Here is a 27,745-nt window from a genome sequence, read left to right as displayed (position 1 = left end):
TTTGGCAGATGAAGATGAGGATTTTAAGATCTATTCAGGAACAATTTTATTTTCTTTGCCAATCTTAATCAGTAGCCAAGAGCAACAGCATCAATAATGGAACTAATTTGTAAATAATATTTTATTTTCTTGGATCTTTCCTTCCTCACACACACCAACACTTCTGTTGCTTACACAAAGCCACAATCTATGCTTAAATACACAGAAGAAAAATAACAAACAAAATCTTAAAGCATCTTTGAAGAAGGAAACACTCATTAAAGAACGGAACATGATTCTCAGGCACTGATAAATAAAAACCACAAACAGAATTTCTTCTACAACATTGATAATAAAATCCCTGCACCTGGAGTGCAAGTTAAGGCTGGTAAGATGGACAGCAGCCAGATCACAAAAGTCCTGACAGGTCAGGGTCAGGGGTTTAGGCCTCATCCTGAAGGCAAGGGGAGACTGGGAAAGGACTTTTAAAGAAAGGGAACAACGTGGTCCAGTTAGACAATCAACTCTAGAGTTGTTTCCACTTAGCATGTACAAAGCCACAAGAGAACATCACTATCCCCTGTCATAAATATTAGAAAAAGCCAGATAATCAACAGAATCATATATTTTTGGAGTTCATCAGAGAGCTGAGGTTGCAGGGCAACCAAATGAACTGAATTTCAAGGGTGAAAAGTCCCTCTGGGGAGAGAGAGGAGAAATAAACTGTTTCACAATTGACGAAGCACAGGAAGAAGAGACGACTGCCATAAAAGTGCCTAGGAAGACAACAACTAGATTTTTAACCAACTGTAAAAGGCTTGGTAGGGGCCAACGTGACAGTTTCAAATCTCTGCAAGCCTGAGAGAAAAGAGGAGACCATAAGCACATATCAGTTCTCCTCTATAGGCATCCACTGAGTGCTCATGAGAAAGCATGAGGACAGGAGGCCTAAAAGAGCCTTCCTCACTGGTATAGGCATACAGGTTGTGAATGACTGCTGTGGAGGAACAGACACAAAATACGCTACAACTGTGGACCCTTCTGTCATATGAGGTAAAAGCCATCTGTGCCTAAGAGAAAGGCAAGAAACCCTCCCAGGCACAGTCTCAGGGTAACGTAACTACTGCTAGCAGGGAGATAGAGCCTAAAACCTGCCTAATACTGAGATGGAGTAGGAGAACCAAGAAACCAGTCTGTTCCCACCAGGAACCCCAAGAAAGAGCAGTCTACCACTGGGGGAGGAGAAAGGGCATAGAGAGAGGCATTCACTGTGTCTCAGGAATGTAGGACCTGCTGAAAGCAGAGAATGGAACAGCAACACTGAGAAAACCCCTGCGGCAGCCCAGCACTGCAGGCATTTAAAGTCCAGTGTTGTACTGAAAACATTAACTGCTACAGCAAAATCCAAAGCCAGCCAACTCCTTACCAGACCGACTCAACCCCCAACACTGATGGGCTGGCTGACAGAATAGGTGTGCCCACTACAGACCACAAATACAGGTTACCTGCCTCGGTCTCCAGCATTCTTTTACATGCACTGCCCAAAATTCAATTAAAAAAAAATGAGATGCACAAAACGAAGACAAAAATGATCTATCATCAAAAGATAAAGGTGTCAATAGGGCCAGCCTCAGAAATACTCAGATTTTGGAGCTTCCCTGGTGGCGCAGTGGTTAAGAATCTGCCTGTCAATGCATGGGACACGGGTTCGAGCCCTGGTCTGAGAAGATCCCACACGCTGTGGAGCAACTAAGCCCGTGAGCCACAACTATTGAGCCCACGTGCCACAACTACTGAAGCCCATGTGCCTAGAGCCCATGCTCCACAACAAGAGAAGCCACTGCAATGAGAAGCCCGTGCACCGCAACAAAGAGTAGACCCTGCAAGCCACAACTAGAGAAAGCCTGTGCTCAGCAACAAAGACCCAACGCAGCCAAATATCAATAAATAAAATAAATTTTTTAAAAAAGAAATACTCAGATTTTAGAATTATGAAACAGGCATAGAAAAATAGCTATGATTAAGATATTAAACTATTTACTGGAAAAGGTAGACAACACACACATGCAGATGAGGAATTTGGGCATAAATATGGAAACTTCCAAAAAAAGGCAATTGGAAAAGTTAGAAATGAAAAATATGGTATCAAAGGCAAGGATTTCCTTCAATGGGCTTATAAGCATACTGGATACAAAGGAAATAATCAGGAAACCTGAAGAAACTCTTCCAATATTTCTAATGCCAAAACCCATACTCTTTCCCTTACAAATACCTGTGTTTTTCCACTGGAATTCCTCAAGGCCTGTTTCTCTTCTCTATGTTTTATGTGATTCCATCCAAATTTCTATATCCACCTAAAACATCTCTGAGCTCCAGGCTTGACAATTCCATCTGGCTGTCTAATAGGAATCTCAAAATTCACATGGCCTGGAACTTCCCTGGTGGTCCAGTGGTTAAGACTCTGTGCTCACGGGCTTCCCTGCTGGCGCAGTGGTTGCGAGTCTGCCTGCTGATGCAGGGGACGCGGGTTCGTGCCCCGGTCCGGAAGGATCCCACATGCCGCGGAGCGGCTGGGCCCGTGAGCCATGGCCGCTGAGCCTGCGCGTCCGGAGCCTGTGCTCCGCAACGGGAGAGGCCACAACAGTGAGAGGCCCGCGTACAGCAAAAAAAAAAAAAAAAAAAAAAAAGACTCTGTGCTCACAATGCAGGGGGGCCAGGATCGATCCCTGGTCAGGGAACTAGATCCCGCATGCCACAACGAAGATCCCACACGCCTCAATTAAGACCCAGTGCGGACAAACAAACAAATAAATACTAAAAAAAAAAAAAAAATTAACATGGCCCAAGCTGAATTCCTGATTTCCCTTTATCCCCACCTTTCCCCCCAAACCTACTCTTCTCCAGCTTATTTAATAGCACCAGCATTTTTAAAAAATTAATTAATTAGTTAATTTTGGGCTGTGTTGGGTCTTCTTTGCTGCACGTGGGCTTTCTTTGGTTGCATCGAGTGTGCGCTGCTTTTTCTTGTGGCGCGCAGGCTTCTCATTGCAGTGGCTTCTCTTGTTGTGGAGCACGGGCTCTAGGCGCACAGGCTTCAGTAGTTGTGGCACGCAGGCTCTAGAGCTCAGGCTCAGTAGTTGTGGCGCACCAGCTTAGTAGCTCTGCGGCATGTGGGATCTTCCCGGACCAGGGCTTGAACCCATGTCCCCTGCATTGGCAGGTGGATTCTTGACCACTGCGCCACCAGGGAAGCCATAGCACTATCTAATGCACCTAGTTGCTCAGGCCAAAATCAAGGAGGCTATCTTTATTCTATTTTGCTCTTTTTCTCCCTCCCTACATGGAATACATCAGTAAGTCCACACTTTACCTCCAAAAAACATCCTAAATACATACATTTATTTTGATCACGAGACAGGAGGGACAAAGTTGTGCTTACGAGCATGGATGCCATACCCAGACTTGCTTCATTTCAAATCCCAGCTTTCCCACTTACTAGTTGTGGACAAGTTTCTTAACCACCCTATGCCTCAGTTTCATCATTTGTAAAGAGGGGATAACAAAAGTACCTATTTCATAGGACTGCTGTAAAGTAAGGATTAAATGAGTTAACAGAACGTAAAAGGGAGTTCCTGGCATATTTATGTAACATATAAATGTTAACAACTATTTTTACTGTTATTATCTCTTCTACTATCATTCTAATATAAGCTCTTATCATCATTTGCTTATACTACAGCAGTAGCCACGTAACGGGTTTCCCTCATTCTACTTTCGCTCATTCCTCTACTGTGCTCACTCTCTAGAGTTGTCTTTTCTTAAAAAGTAAGATCAAGTCACCCCCTAGCTTTGAAAAACCGTTCAAAAAATTCCCAATGCACTGAGGATACAGAATAAGTCACTCTCCTGCTTAAAAGAGTCCCCACACTCCCCAGCCAAGCAATCAAACACTTGGACACTTTTAGTTTATAGGCATCTCTTTCCACAAACAAATACTCCAGAAAGGGCTCAATCAAATAGCATTTCACACAACAGCATCAACTGATGTAATTCAGATTATACCTGGTTGAGGTCAGCCTCAAGGAAAAGTAGCCTGGTGAGGAAAGGTGGAAGATGGGGGTCCTTCTAAGGCAGTGGGGGTGACAGCAAAAACAGAAAGAGGAAAGGAGAGAAAAGGAGAGTTGTGGGAGACTTTTATTACTTGCTTTGCAATTTTACTTTGTGCCCTGGGAGCAACAGATTTAATGCTATGAATCATTTATGCTGCCTTTGGTTCTCATGTGAACAAAAAGCTGAGTTTCTACGACTGGTTTGGAAACTTCAGATCCTAACCACTCTAATTAATCACAAGGTCCTCCCCTCTGGGATGTAGAGAAAAGAAAAAAGAGTGGAAGAAAGACATTTTATGTCAAACTTGGGTAACCCTCCCACTCTGTAGCCTTCCTCCCATCATTACTATGAGAAGATGCAAGACAATTTACTTATTGCTGGGGATATGGACAACTTATGCCTGGAATTCCAGGTATTTAATAAATAATTCAGCAGTGATAACACTTGATAAAGTACAGGGAGGAGAGTATCATTTTGTATGAATTCATACCACAGCCCTGAATCATTCTGGAATGGTATTTTCACCTACCTTCTTCTCTTTCTGTTCCATATATCTTGTTCCCTTGTTTTGGAGGATTTGATTTCCATTAGGTTCTATAATTTAATCCATATTCATACAGAAACATTCTTTTAAAAATAATACAAAATTGACAAACAATTTTGGAAGACTAACAAAATTAGAAGATTAACAAAATTGACAAACCCTTAGCTAGACTAAGAAAAAAAGAGACGCAAACAGCTAATGAAAGAGAAGACATCACAACTGATGGCAGAGAAATAAAAAGGATTATAAGAGACTACTACAATTATATGCCAATAGATAAATACCTAGAAACATACAACCTACTAAAATTGAATCACGAAGAAATAAAAAATCTGAGTAGATCCAAAACTAATGAGAAGATTGAAGCAGGAATCAAAAACAGAAGAAAAGCCCAGGCAAAAACAGAAGAAAAGCCCAGATCAGATGACTTCACTGGAGAATTCTACCAAGCGTTTAAAGAAGAAATAACAATGCTTCCCAATTCTTCTAAAGAATCAAAGAGGGGGGAACAACCCCAAACTTATTCTATGAGGCCAGCATTACCCTGATACCATCACCATAAAAAGACATTATAAGAAAACTACAGACCAATTTCCTCAATGAATACTGATACAAAAAATCTTAAAATACTACCAAATCAAAATCAACAGCACATTAAAATGATTGTACACCATGACCAAATGGGATTTATCATTGGGATCCAAGGATATATATATGAAGAACAATCAATGTAATGCAACACATAAACAACATGCTGTATGATCATCTCAATCAATGCAGAAAAGGCATTTGGTGAAATTCAACACCCTTTCATGGGCTTTCCTGGTGGCGCAGTGGTTAAGAATCCGCCTGCCAGTGCAGGGAACATGGGTTCGAGCCCTGGTCCAGGAAGATCCCACATGCCATGGAGCAACTAAGCCCATGCGCCACAACTACTGAGCCTGCGCTCTAGAGCCCGCGTGCCACAACTACTGAAGCCCGTGCGCCTAGAGCCTGTGTTCTGCAACAAGAGAAGACCGCATACTACCGCAATGAAGAATAGCCCCCGCTCGCCACAACTAGAGAAAGCCCGCGCGCAGCCACGAAGACCCAACGCAGCCAAAAATAAAATAACAAAATAACAAAACAAAACAAAACACCCTTTCATGATAAAAACACTTAATAAAATAGGAAGAGAAGGAAATGACCTCAACATAATAAAAGTCCACAGCTAACATCATACTCAATGGGGAAAGACTGAAAGCTTTACTTCTAAGATCAGAAACAAAGGAAGGATGTCTACTCCAGCACTACTATTGATCACTGTACTGGAAGTTCTAGATGGAACAATTAGACAAGAAACAAAAAAGGTATACAAATTGGAAAAGAAGTAAAATTATCCTGGTTTGCAGATGACATATTATATATAAAAAACCCTAACGATTCCACCAACAAAAGAAAAGTTAAAACAAACGAATTCAGCAAAGTTGCAGGATATAAAATCAATACTCAAAAATCAGATGCATGTCTATATACTAACAATGACCAGTCCAAAAAGGAAATTAAGAATATCATTTACAACAGCATCAAAAACGATAAAATACTTAGGAACAAACTCAAAGAAGTTAAAGAGTTGTACACTGAAAGTTACAAAAGCACTGCTAAAAGAAATTAAAGATAATACAAATAAATGGAAAGACATTTCATGTTCATGGATTGAAAGACTTAATACTGTTAAAATGTTTATACTATCCAAAGGGTGCAGTGGTTAAGAATCCACCTGCCAATGCAGGGGACACAGGTTTGAGTCCTGGCCTGGGAAAATCCCAGACGCTGCGGAGCAACTAAGCCAGTGCACCACAACTACTGAGGCCTGAGCTCTAGAGCCTGCATGCCACAACTATTGAGCCGCACACCACAACTACTGAAGCCCCTGTGCCAAGAGCCCATGCTCCGCAACAAGAGAAGCCTCTGTAACGAGAAGCCCGCGTACCACAACGAAGGGTAGCCGCCACTTGCCGTAAAAAGAGAAAGCCGGAGCATACCAACAAAGACCCAATGCAGCCAAAAATTTTAAAAATTACAAAAAAAAAGTCTATACTATCCAAAGTGATCTACAACTTAATGGACCTCCTATCAAAATGTAATGGCGGGGCTTCCCTGGTGGCGCAGTGGTTGAGAGTCCACCTGCCGATGCAGGGGACACGGGGTCGTGCCCCGGTCCGGAAAGATCCCACATGCCGCGGAGCGGCTGGGCCCGTGAGCCATGGCCACTGAGCCTGTGCGTCTGGAGCCTGTGCTCTGCAACGGGAGAGGCCACGGCAGTGAGAGGCCCGCGTACCGCCAAAAAAAAAAAAAAAAAGTAATGGCATTTGTTTCAGAAATAGAAAAAAAATCTTAAAATTCATATGAAATCCCAAGGGACCCTGAGTAGCCAAAACAATCTTAAAAAGGAAGAACAAACTTGGAGGTCTCACATTCTGATTTCAAAACATACTACAAAGCAACAGAAATTAAGACTGGCATAAAGACAGATACATAAGCCAATGAATAGAGAACCGAGAAATAAACTCTTGCACATAGGGCCAAATGACTTTCAACAAGGGTGCCAAGACCATTCAATAGGGAAAGGACAGTCTCTTCAACAAATGGTTTTAGAAAAAAATGGGTATCTATATGCAAAAGTATTAATAGAGTTGGAATCTTACATCACAAACAAAAATTAACTTGAAATGAATGAAAGACCTAAATGTGAGACCTGAACCCATTAGACTCCCAGAAGAACATGGAGAAAAAGCTTCAGGACATTGGACTTGGCAATGACTTCTTGGACATGACACCAAAAGCACAGCACAAAGATCAAAATTAGAAAATGAGAATACATGACCAAAGTAAACAATCAACAGTGAAAAGACAACCTACAGAATAGGAGAAAATATTTGCCAATCATATATCTGATGAGGGGTTAATATCCAGAATATATAGGGGACTTCTACAACTCAACAACAAACAAATACCCTGATTAAAAAACGGGCAAAGGACTTGAATAGACATTTCTCCAAAGAAGATATATAAATAGCCAATAGACACATGAAAAGATGCTCAACATCACTAATCATTAGGGAAATGAAAATCCAAACCAAAACAAGATATCATTTCATACCCATCAGTATGCCCACTACCAAAAGAACAGAAAAAAACAAGTGCTCAAGAGGACGGGGAGAAGTTGAAACCCTTGTGTAGTCTAGACGCTAACATAAAATGGTGCATCCATTATGGAAAATAGTATGGAGGTTCCTGCACAAATTAAAAACAGAATTACCATACAATCCAGAAATTCTACTTCTGGGTATATATCTAACGTAATTCAAAGCAAGATCTTGAAACATTATTTGTATATCTGTGTTCACTGCAGCATTATTCACATGGCCAAGAGGTAGAAGGAAGCCAAACGTCCATCAACCAATTAATTGATAAAGAAAGTGTGGTATATACATACAATGGAATATTACATAGCATTAAAAAAGGGGAAATCCTGTCATATGCCACAACATAAATGAACCTTGAAGACATTATGCTAAGCGAAATAAACCAGTCACAAAAGGACAGATACTATACGTTCCCTCTCACAGGAAGTATCTCTCTAAAGTAGTCCAAGTAATAGAAACAGAAAATATAAAAGTGTGTACCAAGGGTTAGAGGTTTGCTGTACAATAATGTGAATATACTTAACACTACTGAACTGTATACTTAAAAACGGTTAAGGGCTTCTCCGCCAGCACAGTGGTTAAGAATCCACCTGCCAGTGTCGGGGACACGGTTCAAGCCCTGGTCCAGGAAGATTCCACATGCCACAGAGCAACTAAGCCCGTGAGCCACAACTAGAGCCTGCAGCTCTAGAGCCTGCGAGCCACAACTACTTAAGCCAGTGAGCCACAACTACTGAAGCCCATGTGCCTAGAGCCCGTGCTCCACAGCAAGAGAAGCCACCACAATGAGAAGCCCACGCGCAGCAACAAAGACCCAATGTAGCCACAAATAAATAAATATTTTTTAAAAAATGGTTAAGATGGTAAATTTAGTATTATGTGTTTTTTTAATCCCAATAACACAAAAAAATAAAAAAATAATATCTTAAGACTAGGATAAAATATTTGTAAAAGACCCATCTGATAAAGGACTGTTACCCAAAATATACCAAAAAACCCCCCAAAACTATTAAAACTCAACAATATGAAAATGAACAATCTGATAAAAAAATGGGCAAAAGACCTAATAGATACCTCATTAAAGAAGATATTCAAATGGCAAGTAAGCATATGAAAATATGTTCAACACCATATGTCATTAGGGAACTGCAAATTAAGACAAAAATGAGATACCACTATACACCCATCAGAATGGCCAAAATCCAGAACACTGACAACGAATGCTGGCCAGGATATGGAGTAACAGAACTCTCATTCACTGTTTATGGGAATGCAAAATGGGTAGCTATGTTGGAGACAGCCTGGAAGCTTCTTATGAACTAAACATACTCTTACCATATGATCCAGTAATCGCACTATTTGGTATTTACCAAAATGAACTGAAATCTTATGTCCACACAAAAACCTGCACATGGATGTTTACAGCAGTTTTATTTGTAATTGCCAAAACATGGAAGCACCCAAGATGTCCTTCAGTAAGTGAATGGATAAATAAACTGGTACATCTAGACAATGAAATATTATTTAGTGCAAAAAGAAATGAGCTATCAAGCCATGAAAAGACGGAGGAAACTTAAATGCATATTACTAAGTGAAAGAAGCCAATTTGAAAAAGCTACATACTGTATGATTTTCACTACATGACACTATGAAAAAAGGTAAAACTATGGAGACAGTAGAAAGAAGAGTGGTGACCCGGGTTGGAGGGAGGGGTGAATAGGCAGAGCACAAAGGATGGTTCGGGCAGTGAAATGATTCTGTATGATACTACAGTGTATAGGTCATTATACATTTGTTCACACTCACTGAATATGTAACAGTAAGAGTGGACTTTGGGTTATAATGATGTGCCACTGGAGGTTCATTGATTATAACAAATATGCCACTCTGGTGGGGAATAATGTTTATGAGAAAGGTTGCACCTGTGTGGAGAAAGGGGTGTATGTCAACTCCATAATTTCTGTTCAATTTTGCTGTGAACTTAAAACTGCTCTAAAAAGTAAAGCTTACTATTAATTAAAATAAAATCTGTTGGGAACAAAAAATATTATTTGATGTGGACAAGTCTAAAATTTTATCGACAGGACTCTTATTGGGTAATACGAAACAATGATTAATTTGGATTAAAAAATTAAATTGCCAGAGATATTAAAAAATAACAATACTTTAGAACTATCATACGTTGCTGGTGGAACATAAAATGGTATATAGCTGCTGTGGAAAACAGTTTGGTGGTTCATGAAAAAAAGTGAACCATAGAGTCACCACATGACCTAGCAATTCTACTCCTACGTATATATCCAAAAGAATGGAATACAGGTGTTCAAACAAAAACTTGTACATGAATATTCATACTACCAATATTCCTAATAGCCAAAAGGCAGAAGAAACCTAAATGTCCATCAACTGATGAATGGATAAACAAAATATGGTATAGCTGTATGATGGAGTATTATTCAATCATCAAAAGGAATAAAGTACGGACACATGCCGCAACACGAATGAACCTCAAGAACATAACAATAAGTGACAGAAGCCAGACATAAAGGCCACATAGTGTATGACTCCATTTATATGAAATATCTAAAATAGTAAACCCACAGAGACAGAAAGGAGATTAGTGGTTGCCAGGGCCTGGGTGAGGGAGGAATGCAGCATGACTACTTAATGGCTATGGGGGTTTCCCTTTCCGGGTGGTGAAAATGTTCTGGAACTAGACAGTGTTGATGGTTGCACAGCACTGTGAGTGTACGAAATGCCACTGAATTGTACATTTCAAAATGATGTGTTCTTACTGTAATCTAAAAAAAGAACGAACTACAAAACTTAATACCTTGATTTTTTCACTCTCTTTTCTCACTCGCTTTGCATTTTCAATAATGTAAACAGTGCTCTTGTTGACTTCATTGTCAGCTCTGTGCCTCAGCCAATCCTCATATCCCTAGAAGGATAAAAATAAGGACATAATCAAGCTCACATAATGAAGTAAAATTGTTAATAAATTTCTATAACCCCCTCTTTGAGTCACCAGCAGGTATTTATACTTAAATAGTATTAATTTCAACTCAGAATGCTAAAGAGACAACACTGTAAATTTTTGCAGCAAAAAGTTAGAATATGCTTTCAAAATATCCCTTATAGCTTTATTGCGTTAAAAGGTTCCTGCATTCTATACGTAAGTATTAATAAAAACACAGGCATTCTTCAATTGTGAAGGACTATGATTTATTTTTCTAATTCTGCTCTTATTCAAGTTAATGTTAATTTTTTCTACTCTTTATTTTTTTGTTGTTGTTGTTGTTTTGCTGTACGCGGGCCTCTCACTGTTGTGGCCTCTCCCATTGCGGAGCGCAGGCTCCGGACGCGCAGGCTCAGCAGCCATGGCTCATGGGCCCAGCCGCTCCGCGGCATGTGGGATCTTCCCGGACCGGGGCACGACCCCGCGTCCCCTGCATCGGCAGGCGGACTCTCAACCACTGCGCCACCAGGGAATCCCCTACTCTTTAATTTGAAAAAAGTTTTATTTTATTATAGACCGAATCACTTAAATATGTTCTTGTATAGTAGACTGTTGGAGTGATCATCTCTGAGGAAATAGAATTCCTCCCCAGGAACAGAGAATAGAAAAGGCAAGGAGGATTATTTTGGAACAGTATCTATCTAAAACTGTTGTTTTAGAGAACGACGGTTAAACTTCTCCACTGACTTGGTGACAAAAGAAAATACAAATTGTTATTCATTTTTTAGAGTTAGAAGTAATCAGAGTTCATTTTCCTTTGGGCTTCCTTTGGTCTAGAGTAAATTTAAGCCAAAAGAACTAAGGACAGAGGACGTTCATTTGTTTTAGCATGATCTCCTTCTTTTTTTACATCACTTTGCTCTCTTTCTTTATAATAATGAGTGTACCTTTTCAAATCTAACTGTGTGAAAAATCTCTTGATCGCCTCCCCTTTTTTTCTCAGCTGCTATATATTCATTCCTCTTCTGTCCTTCTTTATGGCAATGCTAGGCTATCAATTCATATGGTACTTTCTGTGATGTCAGTGAGGAAAGAAAGGCCCCAACATGAACTAGTACTGGGAGTAAACTGAATCAGTACGAGCTTTTGAAAACCATACAGGCTATTCTTGGAACCAGCAATTCTATGATGTTAAAGAAAATAATCCTAACAGCCTCAGGAAATAACATTCCAAAAGTCTTTATTTAGCAACCAAACGCTTGATAAAATATTCTTGCAGTTCCTGGTAAGCAAGATAGAAGACCAGATAAACCCAAGGAAAGATAACCATGTTCCCGATACTGTTAAGCAAACAGTTTGGAAGTTTTGGGGGATACTTTTTAAAGTACTTTTGATAAGTACTGTCTAAAAGTATCCTTGTAATCTGTCAGGTCCTATGGACTCTCCAATTACATGATAAACATTGCTAACCCACCCCTTCACCTCCAGTTTCCTGTTTCCATTTTCTATTTCATCTGGAATTTTTCAAAGGCACTATCATAAACTGTGGCAGGTATGAACTTTGACAAGAAACAAGAATAAAAGTCTCTTCTACCCATGACCCCCTTCAGCAGCATCAGGAAAGACAACAAAATTAAAGTGAGAAACTCAAGTATGCTCTTGAGTTCTTTGCTATAGGCAGCAATTTTAAAAGTCCACAAGAATGGGAATTTTTCAGACAGATATAGCACAATGAAAAATGTAATGCACATTAAAAATTCACCTCGCACTTCCCCACTGAGCTGCACCTTCTACTTACTCTCCTTTTAGGGTTATATTCCCCCCCCCACACACACACAAATAGGAAGAAAGGAGCAAAGAAATTAAAGATGCACCTTACAATCATTTTCATGTGTTTTCAATAAGAACCAAATAGAAACTAAATTCATCAAGGATACCCACTCGATATAAATGTGAAAAAGAACCTTTGACAATGAAATTCAGATCAGACAGGACTGAAATGCAAGTATAATTGTAAATTAGCAATTTACCTGTTTGATGGCTGTAACAGTTATAACAAAGAAAAGTGGAAGTCCACTGGTAACTGGGCTAGTTGGTGTGTCTACTGTGACCTAGGTAAAGAAATTAAATTGAAAGTAAAATGAAAATAAGCCATTAACTCATATGCAGCACTTACATGCTACAAACATTTCGGACAGAAATGCAGACAAAACATACTCCGGTAGCAGGGTGAATGTTAACTTTCATTAAAACAAAAGCAATCCACATAGCTGGAAGTTTAAGAAAATAGTTCTAAATTTAGGCTTAGTTTTCATCCCAGCCTGAACTAACCCCTTGACTGAAATTACCATCTTACCATTCATTTACCATCTATTTGTTGAGCACCATTCTGTTAGCCTCTGTGCTATTACCAGCCAGGCTCTAGAGATGCTGCTTTATTTTAAACAAGATGGAGAAAAGTCCCTGGCCTCATAGAGCTGGCAGCTTACAGTGAAAACCAGATATTAAAACAAGTGACACACTGAGATTTGAAGAGTAAATAGAAGTTAACTAGATGGAAGGGAGGGCCTTCCAGGTGCAGTGAAGGGTGTATAGAAAGGCTCTATGGTAGGAGGGCATGTGGCACCTGTAAGAAAATAAAGGAAGCCAGCGGCAAGAGACCATGTGGTATGAGATGCAGACTAGTCTAGATGTTTTACTAGAGTTTTCTAGTAAAAGAGCTACTTTAGAAATATGTAAAATCATATATATCTTAAAATATAATATTAGTACTTTAACAAGTCTTATTACAATAAGCCCTGAAACAACTTTTTAATCAGAGAGCATTTTTTTTTTTTTTTTTTTGGCGTTACGCGGGCCTCTCACCGCTGTGGCCTCTCCCGTTGCGGGGGGCACAGGCTCCGGACGCGCAGGCTCAGCGGCCACGGCTCACGGGCCCAGCCGCTGCGCGGCATGTGGGATCTTCCCGGACCGGGGCACGAACCCGCGTCCCCTGCATCGGCAAGCGGACTCTCAACCGCTGTGCCACCAGGGAAGCCCTAATCACAGGGCATTTTAAGGTTACAAATGGATTGAAACTTGGTTAAGGAAATTAAGTTTCTAATGGAGCTCCTACCTGTACAAGGAAAATGATGAGAAAATAAAAATTTGCAATTCTTCTAAACTGTTCAAACAGATTCTTTGGGAGGAAATTCCAAAGTGTATACTGTACGGGGAGAAGAAAAAAAAAAGATTATTAGAAAGGAAACTTGAAAAGTACTAATAATAATGACTCATGATTCCAAATTAACTGAACACTTTGAAAGCATGTTAAAACCCAAACCTCATATATATGAATAAGCACGTACTTAGAGGTAGAGTACATAAACATTCTTTTCAGGAGTGAAGTTTTCACTTGGAGCATTCCAATTGGGCCATCTAGTTCCACAGCTTTGCTTCCCCGACCCGATCTAAATTATGTTCCCTGTTATCTGCTCTCATATCATCCTATACTTCCCTGATAACACTCGTTTCAGTGAATAATTATATGTGTGCATAATTTAATTAAAGTTCCTCCCTCAATAGGCAATGAGATCTATAAGGGCAGACCTCATCTGTCTTTTTATTACTTTTTCTCCAACACCTAGCACAATGCCTGACATAAAGTAGACAATAAATTAGTTGGATGAATGAATGTACTAATTTAATTAATTCCTTTGGCTGAGCTAACCTCTGGAATCTTGATCATCACAAGTATAATTCTGTCCGTATCACCGCTTCCCACCTCTGTGACAGCTGAGGTATACACCTAACCTTGGGTCATAGAGGGCTTTCATTTTAATCAACAACACACCCCCCTGCGCTTTGGTAACTGGTAATAGGTAAAGGTTTCAATGCTAAATTGTACATGGGCAGGTGGAGAAAACTCTTGGGCCAACTATCAAATCACAAAGACCTTTCTCACTGATACCTTAAGCTCAAGGACTAGGTACTTTTAAAAATCACCAGAAGTTGTATTTTCTAGATGTCTTAATAAAGAAGACCAGAAACCAGAAAGAAAGAAATGTTTCTTAACCTAAAGATCTAAATTTATACATGAATGGTCTCCATATGTGAGAAAATGTCAATTATATTAGGTAGGGTGACTGAAAAAGCCAAAGTTGTAGAGCATGATAGGACAGATGGGGATTTACTACTAACCTCTCTTTAAAAGGTACATGGGCTCAAGGTTCCGCTAACCTAGAAGGTTCTTCCCCCAGGGTTCACAGAAGTGCCTCAGGGAATCCCATTCAAAATGAAGTGCATAATTGTGTGTGGATGTGTATCACTTGGGAGAAGAGAGTCCACAGCTTTCAGGTTCCCAAGGCAGCTTGTGACCAAAAATAAAAGGGATCAAAACCACAGATCCAGTCACTTTGAAGCTGCCATAGTTCAGATCAGCACTTCACTGTCCCGATAACTGAAGGTCAATTTTCTAAAACAAACTAAACTCCAACAACAGACTAACAGCTGAGCTTCTATTTGTTGACCTTCTGTTCCTTAAGTAAAGGGTTTTTAATTAAACAAACAAACATTAGGGACGGTTAGAGTCCTCTGTGGGGTGTTAACACATTGAAAGGGAACATTTTTTGTTGCTGTTTCCAGGCCCCCACTGTTTACCTGTGTTTCACTAAATGAACTGCTTCCTTGAGGAACTCTGGTTATTCTCTTTGCAGGAAACTATTGCAACATGCCCTCTTCTTTCCTATATCAGGTCATGAACTGCTAAGAGGTCAGGGAGCATATCATACATATCATAAGATTGCTTCCCTTCTGTGCCTACAAGTGCTCAGCATGTAGAAGGCATACAAGAAATTTGGATTAAAACCTGTGTTTTGGCTATTTCCTCCACTGCTCTAACTAAAAAGCAAATTCAACTTCTCATCTCTTTATTATAATACAAATGCAATATAGCATACATTATTTCAATGCCATTTTCTAGTAAAACTAGAACTAGATTATGCTCACAAGAGTCATCCCACTTGGTATGCAGTGCATTTCAGTTCAATTCAGCAAGCACCTACTGTGTGCCAGGCAGTGGTCCAGATAACAAAGATTTTAGCAGGTACAATAAAGATCAAGATATGGCTTTTCTACCCAGAAGGAATTTATGGTATAGCCAAAAAGATATTCATGTATTCACTCAATTTAATGTGGTAAATGTCATAAAACTAGCATGAGCAAAATGCTATGGGGATACAGTAGAAGTTATGATTTTTTTCCTACCCAAGAGAAGCTTGAGAAGGCTTCAAAGAGCAGGTGACTTCTGAACTGAGCCTTGAAAGATTAGAGGGAGTTTACGTGGTAAAGAACCCAGTGCAAGAAGGCACAGAGCCATGTGAAAGGAGATTGAACCCATGATCCTCTCTCTGTCCCTCAAATCTAGTTCTCTTTCAGGATGTCCTATCTCAGTGAATGACAAGAACATCTACTCAGCCATGTTATTCAGATACTTGGAAGACACCTTTAACCACCGGTTACAAGAAATTCCTTACCAGTCCTGCCATTTTTGCTTCCTATATATCGCTGGGACATCTTTCCGTATTTGCTAACACCGCTATCCAAGCCATGATCTCTTACCTGGATTACTGCACTGGCCTCCTAAATGGACTCCTTGCCTCCACTTTTGTTCCCTTCCATTCCATGTTCCACAAAGCAATGAGAATGACCTTTTCAAAATATGGTTCTGTTCACATGACCTCTCCCTGCCTAAAAGCTTCATTTATTTCCCACTGTTCGTGAGATAAAGAATGAACTTTAGCCTAGATGCAGACTAAGAAAAGAGTTTTCTAATTAAAACTGAAATTGAATTAAAGCCACATTAATACCAAGTTATTCAAATTGACCTGTTTACCTAAAAAGTGGACTCTCAGACTTAGTTGCTACAAACCAAAAACAATGTTAACTCACAGGAATAAGATGTTTACAGCATTTGTTTCATACACAATGATGAAAATGGAGATTTTTTTCTTTGGTCATAAGTCCGTTCTTGCTCAGAAAAGTCAGTAAGTGGATTTCTATACTATCTTAATGTGCAACCATAAACTTAAAAAGCAACCGTGACATTTAGAACATGTTTTAAAAGTTTCTATAGAAAAATGCCAGCTTTCCAAGTATATGCAATGCATTTTTCATCTTCTCTATAGTGAATTAAATAATTGGTACACAAATGTGGCCTCTGATGTGAAAAAACTGTGGGTCACCCCCTCGCACATCTATCACCTAATTTAATTTGAAATCAAAACCATATAACTTTGATAAATAAATTTCCTAATTTAAAGGAGAGAGTATGAAATGAACCTCAGTTTTGAAAGTCTATTAAATTGAAAAATTGAAACAAAAGGAGGTTTTAGAACATTACTTGTTTGTACCCAAAGTCCAAACATTTTCCAATTTAGCCTTAAAAACGCTGATGGGGAAGCTAAAGCGCCAAATAACTTGTTCTAATATTTCTGTGTATCACGAGAAAACAGGGGAGCAGCTAAAAAACGAAGTAATAACTATTGAAAATAACAAAGTTAACAACCAGTTGTGAAGGGGCTATAGCAGAAGGAGCACTGACTTTTCTAACTACTGGGATTTGGATGTGATGGAACAAAATCACTAAACTTGAAGATTAGTTGTAAATAAGCAGAGCTGTAGCTTGAATAACTGTTCACTTTGCTAAATGACTGTATCCACTTTATTATCAACTCTCCTTGATGTAGGCATTAAATCCAGTTTTGAGCATCACAGCAGTCTCCTTCCCATTTTCCAATGTCAAGCAGAACTTTCTCATTTTTAAAGTATCACTCTTTCTACTATGAATTTAGAACAGCAAAAGGCGTTACCAAGACAGTACTGCATTAGGATTTTAGCTGAAAAGGCACCTTCAGGGAGTTCGATAAGATGCAAAGACATGTCTAATAAATTCTACTGAAGGTTCTGACTTTTAAAATGAGGGAAAATGCTAGTGTAATTTTAGGCTTGAAACTTTAAGACATTCTTTCACATAGGAGTAAGTTTAACCTTGGGCATAGCTTCAAAGAGTTAGGTAGAGCTCCCTGATTCTTATCCCACTGAAGGGCCTTCAAGATGAGGCTCAGGATTTTTAAAGGAAAAACAATGTAGAGCAGAGAAATATGATGGAAGCTAAAGATCTTACAGATCTAGCTCCTTTTGCTACTGAAGGGGATTTCCAAGTTTTGTACCAGCTATACAATTCTGATGATTCCCAAAATCCCTGCAGTGTTCTAAAGTAGGAAGGCCAAAGAGAGCAAGTTTTTCTAAAGAAAGTGTTCACTTTCTCAAGAAAGTGTTCCCAAAAGAAAAGGACACTCATTTTATAAGTAAATAAAAACAAATTTGCATCAAAGTGTTTATCTTCAGTGTTCCTTGTATTAACAGGACTTATTCCCAATGATATTACATTCCTGATGTCATTTGTAGACAAACAAACAAAAAGCACCCAATTAAGAGAAAGTTATTTTTATTGCTGAATGGTTTAGAAAGGAAATCAACACTTACTACATAGTTGGAAGGCAGCTAACATATTCTATAAATTACACATTTCCTCAATTAAAAGATTCTGGTGCAAATACAATCAGCCAAAGGGCAATGTGAGAAAGAGAAAGTCAAGTTATGAAACTCTTTTTCTCTCCAGACTGGACCTGAAGGCCTCTTTTCAAGAGATCACTCCACACATGTGAACACAGGAGACTGAGGAAATCAATAGTACTGCTCAGGACTGCAGTCATAATAGTAATAATCACAGAAACATAAATAACAATAGCAGCTACCATCTACTGAGTTGTTACTACATGCCAAGCACAGTGCTTAAATGCTTTCTGAGGATTACTTTACTTCAGTCTTATCACAATCCTATGAGCTAAGTAGTTAATACCCCCATTTTACAGATAAGAAAATTGGGACACAGGAAGGTTATATGACTCACTTTAACTTCAAACCCAGGTCTTCTGTCTGTAAGGGTGAAGATCTTTACCACTACACTATACGCTGTTTTCTTATAACTATTCATTGTACTAAAATTTCATTCTTTTTGTGAAGTTAGTATACTGTCAATTCCTCTTTTTCTGCTTTAGAGCTGTTATGAAAAATAGATCAGTTAATAAGCAGTTAACTAGACAAACTGTAAATATAAAATATTTACAGAGAAAAAAGAGATGTGTTAGTCGATCAACGTAGAAACGTTCACTTCTTTATTCTGGTTTCTAAAACACATACGTATATACTGTATATGCAGATCTGTTTAGAAATAATTTATATTTGCCCATGAATTCCCGACTATTTAAAAATATACCCTATTGCATTGTTTTGCGTATTGGCAAAACCGAAGTTAAATAAAATATGAAAAATATTCTATTCTATTAAATATTCTATTAAACAAAAAGAGTTGAGAATTAACTGAGTCTTATATGTTCTTTTAAATATGTAAAAATTCATGGTATATTACAACAAATCAATTATCACTAGGTTCAGTGAAAAGTCACTTTACTCTCGGTGTGTCACTTTACCATCTTCCCCATAAAACACTATAGGAAACAATAATCCCCTAGAAAGTATTTTATATTTCACTTGATACAAAAGGAGAGAGAAAACTGAGGGAGGAGCCCAAATTGCAAAACGATGTGAAAACAGCTCTTTATTCAGAGCCACTAGACCTTATAAAGCAGTTCTGCCCCTGGCTTTATCACTAACTCTGCTTCGTGACCATGTCACTAACTTAATTTTTGTGGGTTTGCTTTCTCCATCTGTAAAATCAGCGAGTTGAACAACAGGATCTCTTATGATGTTCCAGTTCTATAAGTCTATGATTCTGAGCCAAAGGACTACTATTGATTGTTTTCTTGAATACTACAGGGTGAGTCACAATTTTCAGTGAAAGAACTATTCACTATCTTGGGCACAGGTATGGAAACTTCTAGCTGAGGATAAATTTCTGCCATAAGGTTAAAGATTAACAGGAAACAGACATTTTATCCAAATACACTCAGAGTGTTCTATAGCCCAATAGATCTGCTCATTAGGCAATATAGTTTTCATTCATTCTGTCCGCATTTTACATGTTACTCTCCCAGCTAAGCATAATCTGTCTGTATTTTTTTAACATCTTTATTGGAGTATAATTGCTTTACAATGGTGTGTTAGTTTCTGCTTTACAACAAAGTGAATCAGTTATACATATACATATGTTCCCATATCTCTTCCCTCTTGCATCTCCCTCCCTCCCATCCTCCCTATCCCACCCCTCTAGGTGGTCACAAAGCACGGAGCTGATCTCCCTGTGCCATGCGGCTGCTTCCCACTAGCTATCTACTTTACATTTGGTAGTGTATATATGCCCATGCCACTCTCTCACTTCGTCCCAGTTTACCCTTCCCCTTCCCCGTGTCTGTATTATATCACTACCCAAAGAGAAATCACATGTACGTTTGAAAACCAAAATGTTAAGTTTGCAAAGGAAGGGCATAATTTTGTGTTTCAGGTCCTCGGTGTTTGCCAATATGCAGTGAACCAACTGTCACCAACATGTGAGATCTACCTTACCAAGTTGCATTAGGAAGTGAGGAAAATTATCAAGACCTGTGCCATGCTATAAGAGATAGCAGTGGACCAGCAATCTAGCACCTAGCACCTAACCTAGTCAGTCAAAGGTAAAGATAAGCAAACTAATACTTGTAGAATGATGACTACTGGATACTAGGATCTATAAAGAACGCTATCACATAAGCTCTATTTCACTAATGAGGACATTCAGACTGAGAGATTAATTTGGCCAAAGTCGCACAGCTAGTAAATGATCAGGCCAGGATTTAAACAGGTTTTCAGACTTTCAGACCACTCCTTTTAGTATTACACAGTGCTAAAGTAAGATGACTATTCAAATGGTAACACAGCTACAGTGACTGAACCCTTAACTGTTTAAGCAGTGTACAGAACAGAATGTACCCGTTAGGACCCAGGAGTGTACTTGAGAAGCTCTGCAATGGAACAGAAAGAGACACAAATGTCATTCTAAGATAACGCCCTCCAGAAGAATGTAAATTATTTACAACCCAGTCCATCCACTTAAGGGCAATTCAGAAAGCTCTGGGCAAGTAAATAATTCCACTTTTAGCACACTTTAAGACTTAAAGTCATACAGATAATCAACAGGCAATGTGAATCATAGTGGAGGGCAAGTAAATGATCTTTCAGCGGTAACAAGACAAAGTGATGCTTTTAAAAAAAACTGCCTTTTGGTAGAATACTTACCACAGTTTGTCTATGGCTGGTATAAGTGCACATCCAGGTATGCATATATAAATGTACCAGCTTCCAGCAAATATAAAAATAAGTTTTATCTGGCTCACTATATGAACATCTATTGAGTTAAAAAACAACTTACCTTAGATGAGACTATTCTATTATCACAAAATTTTTGTGCAATGTACGCTTCTGTTTCTGAAACTGGATGACTGCCAACAAATACTGTGCGTGTACCAACTCGTTTCTCTTCTCCAGCACACTGACCAAGAAGAGAAAGAGGAAAAGTCAGTTTTCCATCACATTTCTCCATGCTTCTACCAAGCTCAGAATTCTTGTCTTAACATGTTTGGCTATTGTCTAGAGAGAGAGAGTAAGTAGTAGGGGGAGAGGAGAAAACCTTGTTAGGAAATTCAAACTCCCCTAAGCTCTTAGTTGCTGACTTAGTGAAGATTATCAGTAAAAGTTTTGTTTGAGCCAACTGCTCTGAGGCCAACGTTGCAATTCTAAATGTTTAAATTGAAGTAAGTATCCTAGAGAAACAGTATTTTTACCGCCAATCATTTTTCTTCCATCCACAGTCTCAACCATCACTATCACAGCAACATACTAACTTAGGAAAGGTCAGATTGGGAATATTTATTTTATTATACAACAGCTATTGAGGACAACCTTTGTCAATTTCCTTACTAGACAGCAGAATGCTCTAAACACAAAATAATTGCTTATAAATACACAGGAATATACTGAATAGAAGGGCTGCCTCTATTAATGGAATGATCAACTATTTCTACAAAGAAAAGTTGTAATTGTTTGGCTTTACAAGGAAAGACATTCTTTTGTGATCTCTCAGAGCCTACTATCAAAAAGTCCCATTTCACACAATACAGCTCTAATGCCCCTTTTATATTTTTAAAAAAGAGGTTCATTGAATCTAGAAGTCGCAAGGTTGAGCTCCATTTTTACCTCACCCTTTTATTTCACTGAGGCTTCACTGTTTTCTTATCTTAAATCAGGATAATATACCTTCTTATATAAATCTGGGATAGTCTCTTTTGATGGTACTATTATATCATGTTTGAGACAACCATTTTTTAAGTAAAAGGAAGTATGATAAAAACCAATATCCACTTAGATATTTTCATTATTTTTTTAAAAAAAGATAATTATAATTTCCAACCTAAAATGTTTTAAAGTATGTAGCCACAAAGATTTCCCTTCAATGATCTATTTAAAGGTCAAAGATATAACTCTACTCCCAAAATAATCATTTTAAGCAAGACTGCTTAGAGAGGTTGCAAAGTTCTCCAAATGTCTATGCTTGGATGTATTCCAGTCTGAATTTTTGTATCTCACATAGATATAGGGAAAATAATTTTTCAGATTAAAAGAACAAGAATTACCCTAAAATACAGATAAGACCTCTTGCCTCACCATTTTCATTTTAAGCTTATTAAATAATTATTTAGTGGGGTATTTCCTCCAAAATCCACAGGGAATCAATGTTAAATTAACTGAGATAAATTGAAGTAGGAGAGATTTAGCCTGTATATAAAGGATAACTTCTGGAAGTCCACCCTGGCATGCGCTAAGGGAGCATTCAATCTATGGCAACCTGGAAAAAGTCAGTAAGTTATCAATGCTGGACAACATAGCTATTTACCTGCCTGCCCCAAGACAGGGCATTAGAACAACTGATTGTACCAGGTCCTTCGCATGCTAAGGGTCAGTGATTAACAGGTAAATTTTCAAACAGTTCCTGGAAACCAGTAAACAATACCTTTACCAGAATGGTAACTATATACATTTTGATTCAGGGACTGACTTTGTTTGCAACTGTAATATACATGGTCTGACGCAGCTTACTGAAAAGAGCACTAAATTTTCCATAATATCCTTTTTGCAAAAAGTAAACTGAAAGTGAATACACCTGCTTAAAAGTACACTTTATTCTGCTTCCCCTACCCTAGCTTTCTGTTGCACGTTACGGTCCCAATGTAGTCTCTACAACAGACCTGAACTTATATTATGTACCAATTTGAAGTACAGAAATTGTCAAGTCCATATACACACTACAGTTTAAATCCTTTAATTTAATATTCACATGGTTGTTTAGTTTTCCACACAAGCAAGAAGTGGCTATAGAGTAAATAAGGAAGAGCTACCTTTCATGCCAGTTCTCAGATCATTCAACACATGAAAACAGGGAAGAGGAAAAGAGGTAGAAGATCAGTGAAGCAGGATGTTTGTTTCCTGCACTGCCAATACAGATCGTTCTCAGTTAAGAGTGGCCACTTAAAACCAAACTGAACTAGCACTTCCCCAATTCTGAATTGTCTTCAACTTTCTTCTGTGGCAGATAACAACATTCCAAAGAACAAAAGGAAGGAACAAGCATACAGCAATTTTTCAGGTACATAGTTTTATGAATTCCGTGCATTTGCATAGCATTTAGTTTTACTAAGACCTTCCCCCATATATTACCTCTGACCTCTTTCAAGTAAGGCTTAAGTGACCTCTACCTCCATTAAATTGGAGAAAATGGATTGAAATTGCTGTGCAGGTTTGGGGAGGGGGAGAGGGGGATGGGAGATCTCAGCAGTGATCATTGTTAGATGTGGAAACACGAACCCAAGAGAAGTTGTAAAATGTCCACTCCTGAGGATTTTTCAAAAAAGGGCAAAGTCTCCTCAGCTCAGGTGGGTTTGGGTTTGGAGCTGCCTGAGGACTGGGGGTGGGGTGAAATAGATGACTTTTCAATGCCCGTTTTGGCCTAAAAATCTGATGAACCTGCAATTTCTGGTAGAATTTGCTGCAACGGTATAACGTTGTTTGGTTCACATAAAAATGGCAAAGCTGAACATATGTGTAAATTCACTGTTAATTTTCCACTTGCTGCCAATGTAGAGTGTTAAAACAGTGGTTTTAGTTCCTGTGATTTTGAATAATGTAGGTGCCTTAGCCAAGGGAGAGGAACTCCAAGTTCGAATTATTAAAAAAAAAAAATTCCCACTTGGATGGCACACAGTGTAGTCTGGAGTGGGAGTGTATGATTCCTGCCACCTCATAATGAATTTTAATTCATTAGGGGTCCATCCTGTGTTGAAGTGCTTCCCATGCAAATGTTCTTAGGAACAGCATTTATTAAAACTGAAATGTGCTAGCAACAATTCTATTTTAATGATACAGCATGCACTACAATTAAAAGGGTGGAAAAATATTTAAAAGTGTATTTATAGTATATGAATTAACAGAGAAATCAATTTAATTTTCTTCTTCATGATAAAAATCACCCTTTTGTACTCTTGAATTATACCTCCATACTATAAACTGATTTTTTTTTTTTTTTTTTTTTTTTTTTTTTTTGCGGTACGCGGGCCTCTCACTGTTGTGGCCTCTCCCGCTGCGGAGCACAGGCTCCGGGCGCGCAGGCTCAGCGGCCACGGCTCCCGGGCCCAGCCGCTCCGCGGCACGTGGGATCCTCCCGGACCGGGGCACGAACCCGCATCCCCTGCATCGGCAGGCGGACTCTCAACCACTGCGCCACCAGGGAAGCCCCTGAATATTGTTTTTTTAAAAAAGTAATTTATACCAAAACATAGTCAGTCTCTCAATAAAAACCAGAGTAAAATGGTACTGTTATTCAACCAGTACCATCTTTTTTTTCTTAATTTACTTTATTGAAGTATAGTTGATTTACAATGTTGTGTTAATTTCTGCTGTACAGCAAAGTGATTCAGTTATGCATATATATACATTCTTTTTCATATTATTTTCCATTATGATATTGAATATAGTTCCCTGTACTATATAGTAGGACCTTGTTGTTTATCCATTCTGTATATAATAGTTTGCATCTGCTAATCTGAGGCAATATATTTTGAAAAACTTTCTAAGAAGTAGTTTATTTACACAAGAGTCATAGCATAGATTGATAACTCATTCAGTTATTTAGGAACCATTTATGGATAGTTTGCTAAGTCCAATGGGAAATAAAATTGTTGATAATGTCAGCTAACATTTACTGAGAACTGATTTTGTGTTCTAAGTGGTTAATACGCAGTATCGCAAGACATCTTTACAGCTACGCTATGAGGTAGATGCTCTTATTATACCCATGCCCCAGATAGCAGCAAAGAAAAAAATAAACAGCAGCCAAAGTGGAAGCACAGAGAGTTTTTGCAGCTTGCCCAGCATCACATTTCATAAGTGGTACGGTAGTCGGGACAATAAGGATTTTACAGTATTATAAGGAAAATGTATTACACATAAAAACATTTTAATAGAAAGTAAAAGCTTCTATGCATCATAAGAATTAAACAGAATGGTCAACTAGTACCATCTTAAAATCCTATGCCTTCACTAGTCATAAACAAAGAAAGCTGCTGGAATTATAATTCATTTCTTGATTGCCTCTAGACCAGTGACTCAAAAAGAACTGAGGGAAAATTGAGACCTTAATACAAGACTGTCATTATGAAAGCTGGCACAGGTTCTGAAACAGAGCTCACCTCTCCATCCATTCCAGGTGCTGGCAGACTTAAATTTATCTCTTAGTCATAGATCAGTGGTTCTTAAGTCTGGTCACACGTTGTCTTTAAACATAATACCAATGGCTGGGTCTTTTATTTAATATTTAATTTAATTTTTCTCAAAGCTCCCCAGGTGACAATTCTAATTTGTAGCCAGGGCTGAGAATGACTGCCACAGAACCTCTCTCTTTGAATTAATGATTGACCTTAACTAACATCCTACAAGTTTTTAGCCACAATCCTACACTTTTTAATTAAAGTAGTTTAAATAATTGGCTTTTCAAAGTATAAAAAAATACAAATAACCATCAAATAGCAACCCCTCTGACCATTTTAAGCTGCTCACAAAATGAGATTCTCCTTCAATACTCATTTTGCATGTGGCTAATACCCATCAATTATTCAGATCAATGATAATGAAAATTACAGGCCCTGAAAACGTGCAAAGCTACTCGGGTTATCAGCAAATAATCATCGATGTCATCTCCAACAATCACAGCATTACTTTTATTAATCATCAGACTGCTCTTTGTGAGTTACTAAGGAAGTAAGAGGACAGCTCTCCTTATCGGTGGAGAGCTCTTCCACATCTGTGGATTCAAGCAACTTCAGATCGAAAATAATTTGGGGGTGGAGGGAGATCCAGAAATTCCAAAGCCAAACTTGAATCGTCGTGCACCTAAAAACTACTTACATAGCATTTACATTATACTAGGTATTATAAGTAATCTAGAGATGATTTAAAGTATATGGAGGATGTGCATAGGTTATATGCAAATACTATGCCATTTTATAGGACTCAAACATCTGCAGAGGGTCCTGAAATCAATCCCCTGCAGATACTGAGGGACGACTATATTTGCTCAAAAATGAACAAAAAATCCTTATTAATAATCTGAACACTTGGCAATGATTTAAAACTGTTCTCCACATCCCAGCCCCAAAGCTATTTTCTTCTCTGAAGCACTAGTATTTTTGAACATTATAATCAGTCTTTAAAAGGCCAAAAGAACTCAAAATTGAAAGAAAGAGCATTTCATCAAAATTTCAGCATTTCTGTACTAAGGTTGGAAGGCGGGGTGCAGAGAGGAGAGCACTACAGTGCCAGGCAACATTTCCGGTGTATAAAGCTTCCTGGTTAAACTTGCCATAATGTATTCAGTGGTCAAATTGCTGAGGTTTCTAAGCCCATCCCATTATAACAAGCCAAGAATAATCATCTTCATGTGTAATTTACAGTCATAACTCTACAACGAGCCTTAAAAACTGTACTTTTCTGACTTTGCTTTTCCTGCATCTTCTTTAGTGATTAAGCTGTCTCTCCTTTACTAGAGGTAGTGAAGCAAGACCGAGCCAGGGCATTTTGTCTTCTTGCCTTTAAAGCTTAATTATGGTTATATTAACCGAAACTCTCAAACACCTGATCAAAACACAACTGAAAAAAGAAAAAAAAAAAAAAGGAAAAAAAAACAAAAAAAACACAACTGAATATCCAAAGTACATCCCTAGACACGAAGATAAGTCTCTAGGCAGGCATTACCCGATGGCAGCACATTTAATTGAATAGAAACTCCTATAGGAAATGGATATTAAGCATCACAAAAAACACCTAAATCAGCAAGCACCACGCTGAGGAAACAGCAGTGACCGTGAGGACTTGGATAAGAACAATGCCATGTTTGGAAGCTCAGAGTGAGGCTATCATTATCTAAATGTGATCCACTGAGCAGTTTAATTTCACCAGGAACAATCAGTTCTAAGTGTTCCCACTGTGATCCCCTCCCCACTATGCCATCACCCCCAAGGACCTCAGGGCTACAGAAATGTGGCTCTAAAGAAGAAATGCAGCTTTCTCGCAGGATGGCTAATAGAGAGTAGACAGATCAAAAATGCTGTAAGCATTTAGTGATTCAAGAGTCTAACAGGAATTATTTTTTTTAATGATTCAGAGATTCTTCCATTTATAGAAAGTAATCTCAGACTCTCAAGGTTCAGGCTGGGGCTCAGGAACTCCACTTTACTTGGTAGAAGTAGCTCTCCTAAGGTAAACTTAACTCGAGATGAACTGAACATGTCTACAAGGCCTCAGAAGTTACTTTTCACTTTCACTACCCATATCTACACACCACCTTGCATTCCCAACACTTACCAGACTTAAAAAATCTAACTA

The 27,745-nt window shown here is 38.6% G+C and overlaps 1 protein-coding gene across 8 annotated transcripts in view; it reads right to left on the bottom strand.

Moving 5' to 3' along the window:
* ATP11C (ATPase phospholipid transporting 11C) overlaps positions 1-27,745 on the bottom strand; it is a 162,790-nt gene that overhangs the window by 72,474 nt on the left and 62,571 nt on the right. For all 8 annotated transcript variants that reach the window (XR_010838562.1, XM_067023020.1, XM_067023024.1 and 5 more), the window contains 4 exons: positions 21,186-21,305; positions 13,896-13,985; positions 12,811-12,891; positions 10,655-10,762 (listed from right to left, as the gene is read on the bottom strand). Coding sequence is in view for 7 of the 8 variants with exons in the window: in XM_067023020.1 (XP_066879121.1) it covers positions 10,655-10,762; positions 12,811-12,891; positions 13,896-13,985; positions 21,186-21,305 (399 nt within the window). In the remaining variant the exon portion in view is untranslated. The remainder of the gene's footprint in view (positions 1-10,654; positions 10,763-12,810; positions 12,892-13,895; positions 13,986-21,185; positions 21,306-27,745) is intronic.

The sequence above is a fragment of the Kogia breviceps genome, chromosome X (genome assembly GCF_026419965.1).
Source record: "Kogia breviceps isolate mKogBre1 chromosome X, mKogBre1 haplotype 1, whole genome shotgun sequence".
In the NCBI taxonomy this organism is placed as follows: domain Eukaryota; kingdom Metazoa; phylum Chordata; class Mammalia; order Artiodactyla; family Physeteridae; genus Kogia; species Kogia breviceps.
Note: the sequence above shows the minus strand (reverse complement) of the source record. Positions and strands in the feature narration are given on the sequence as shown.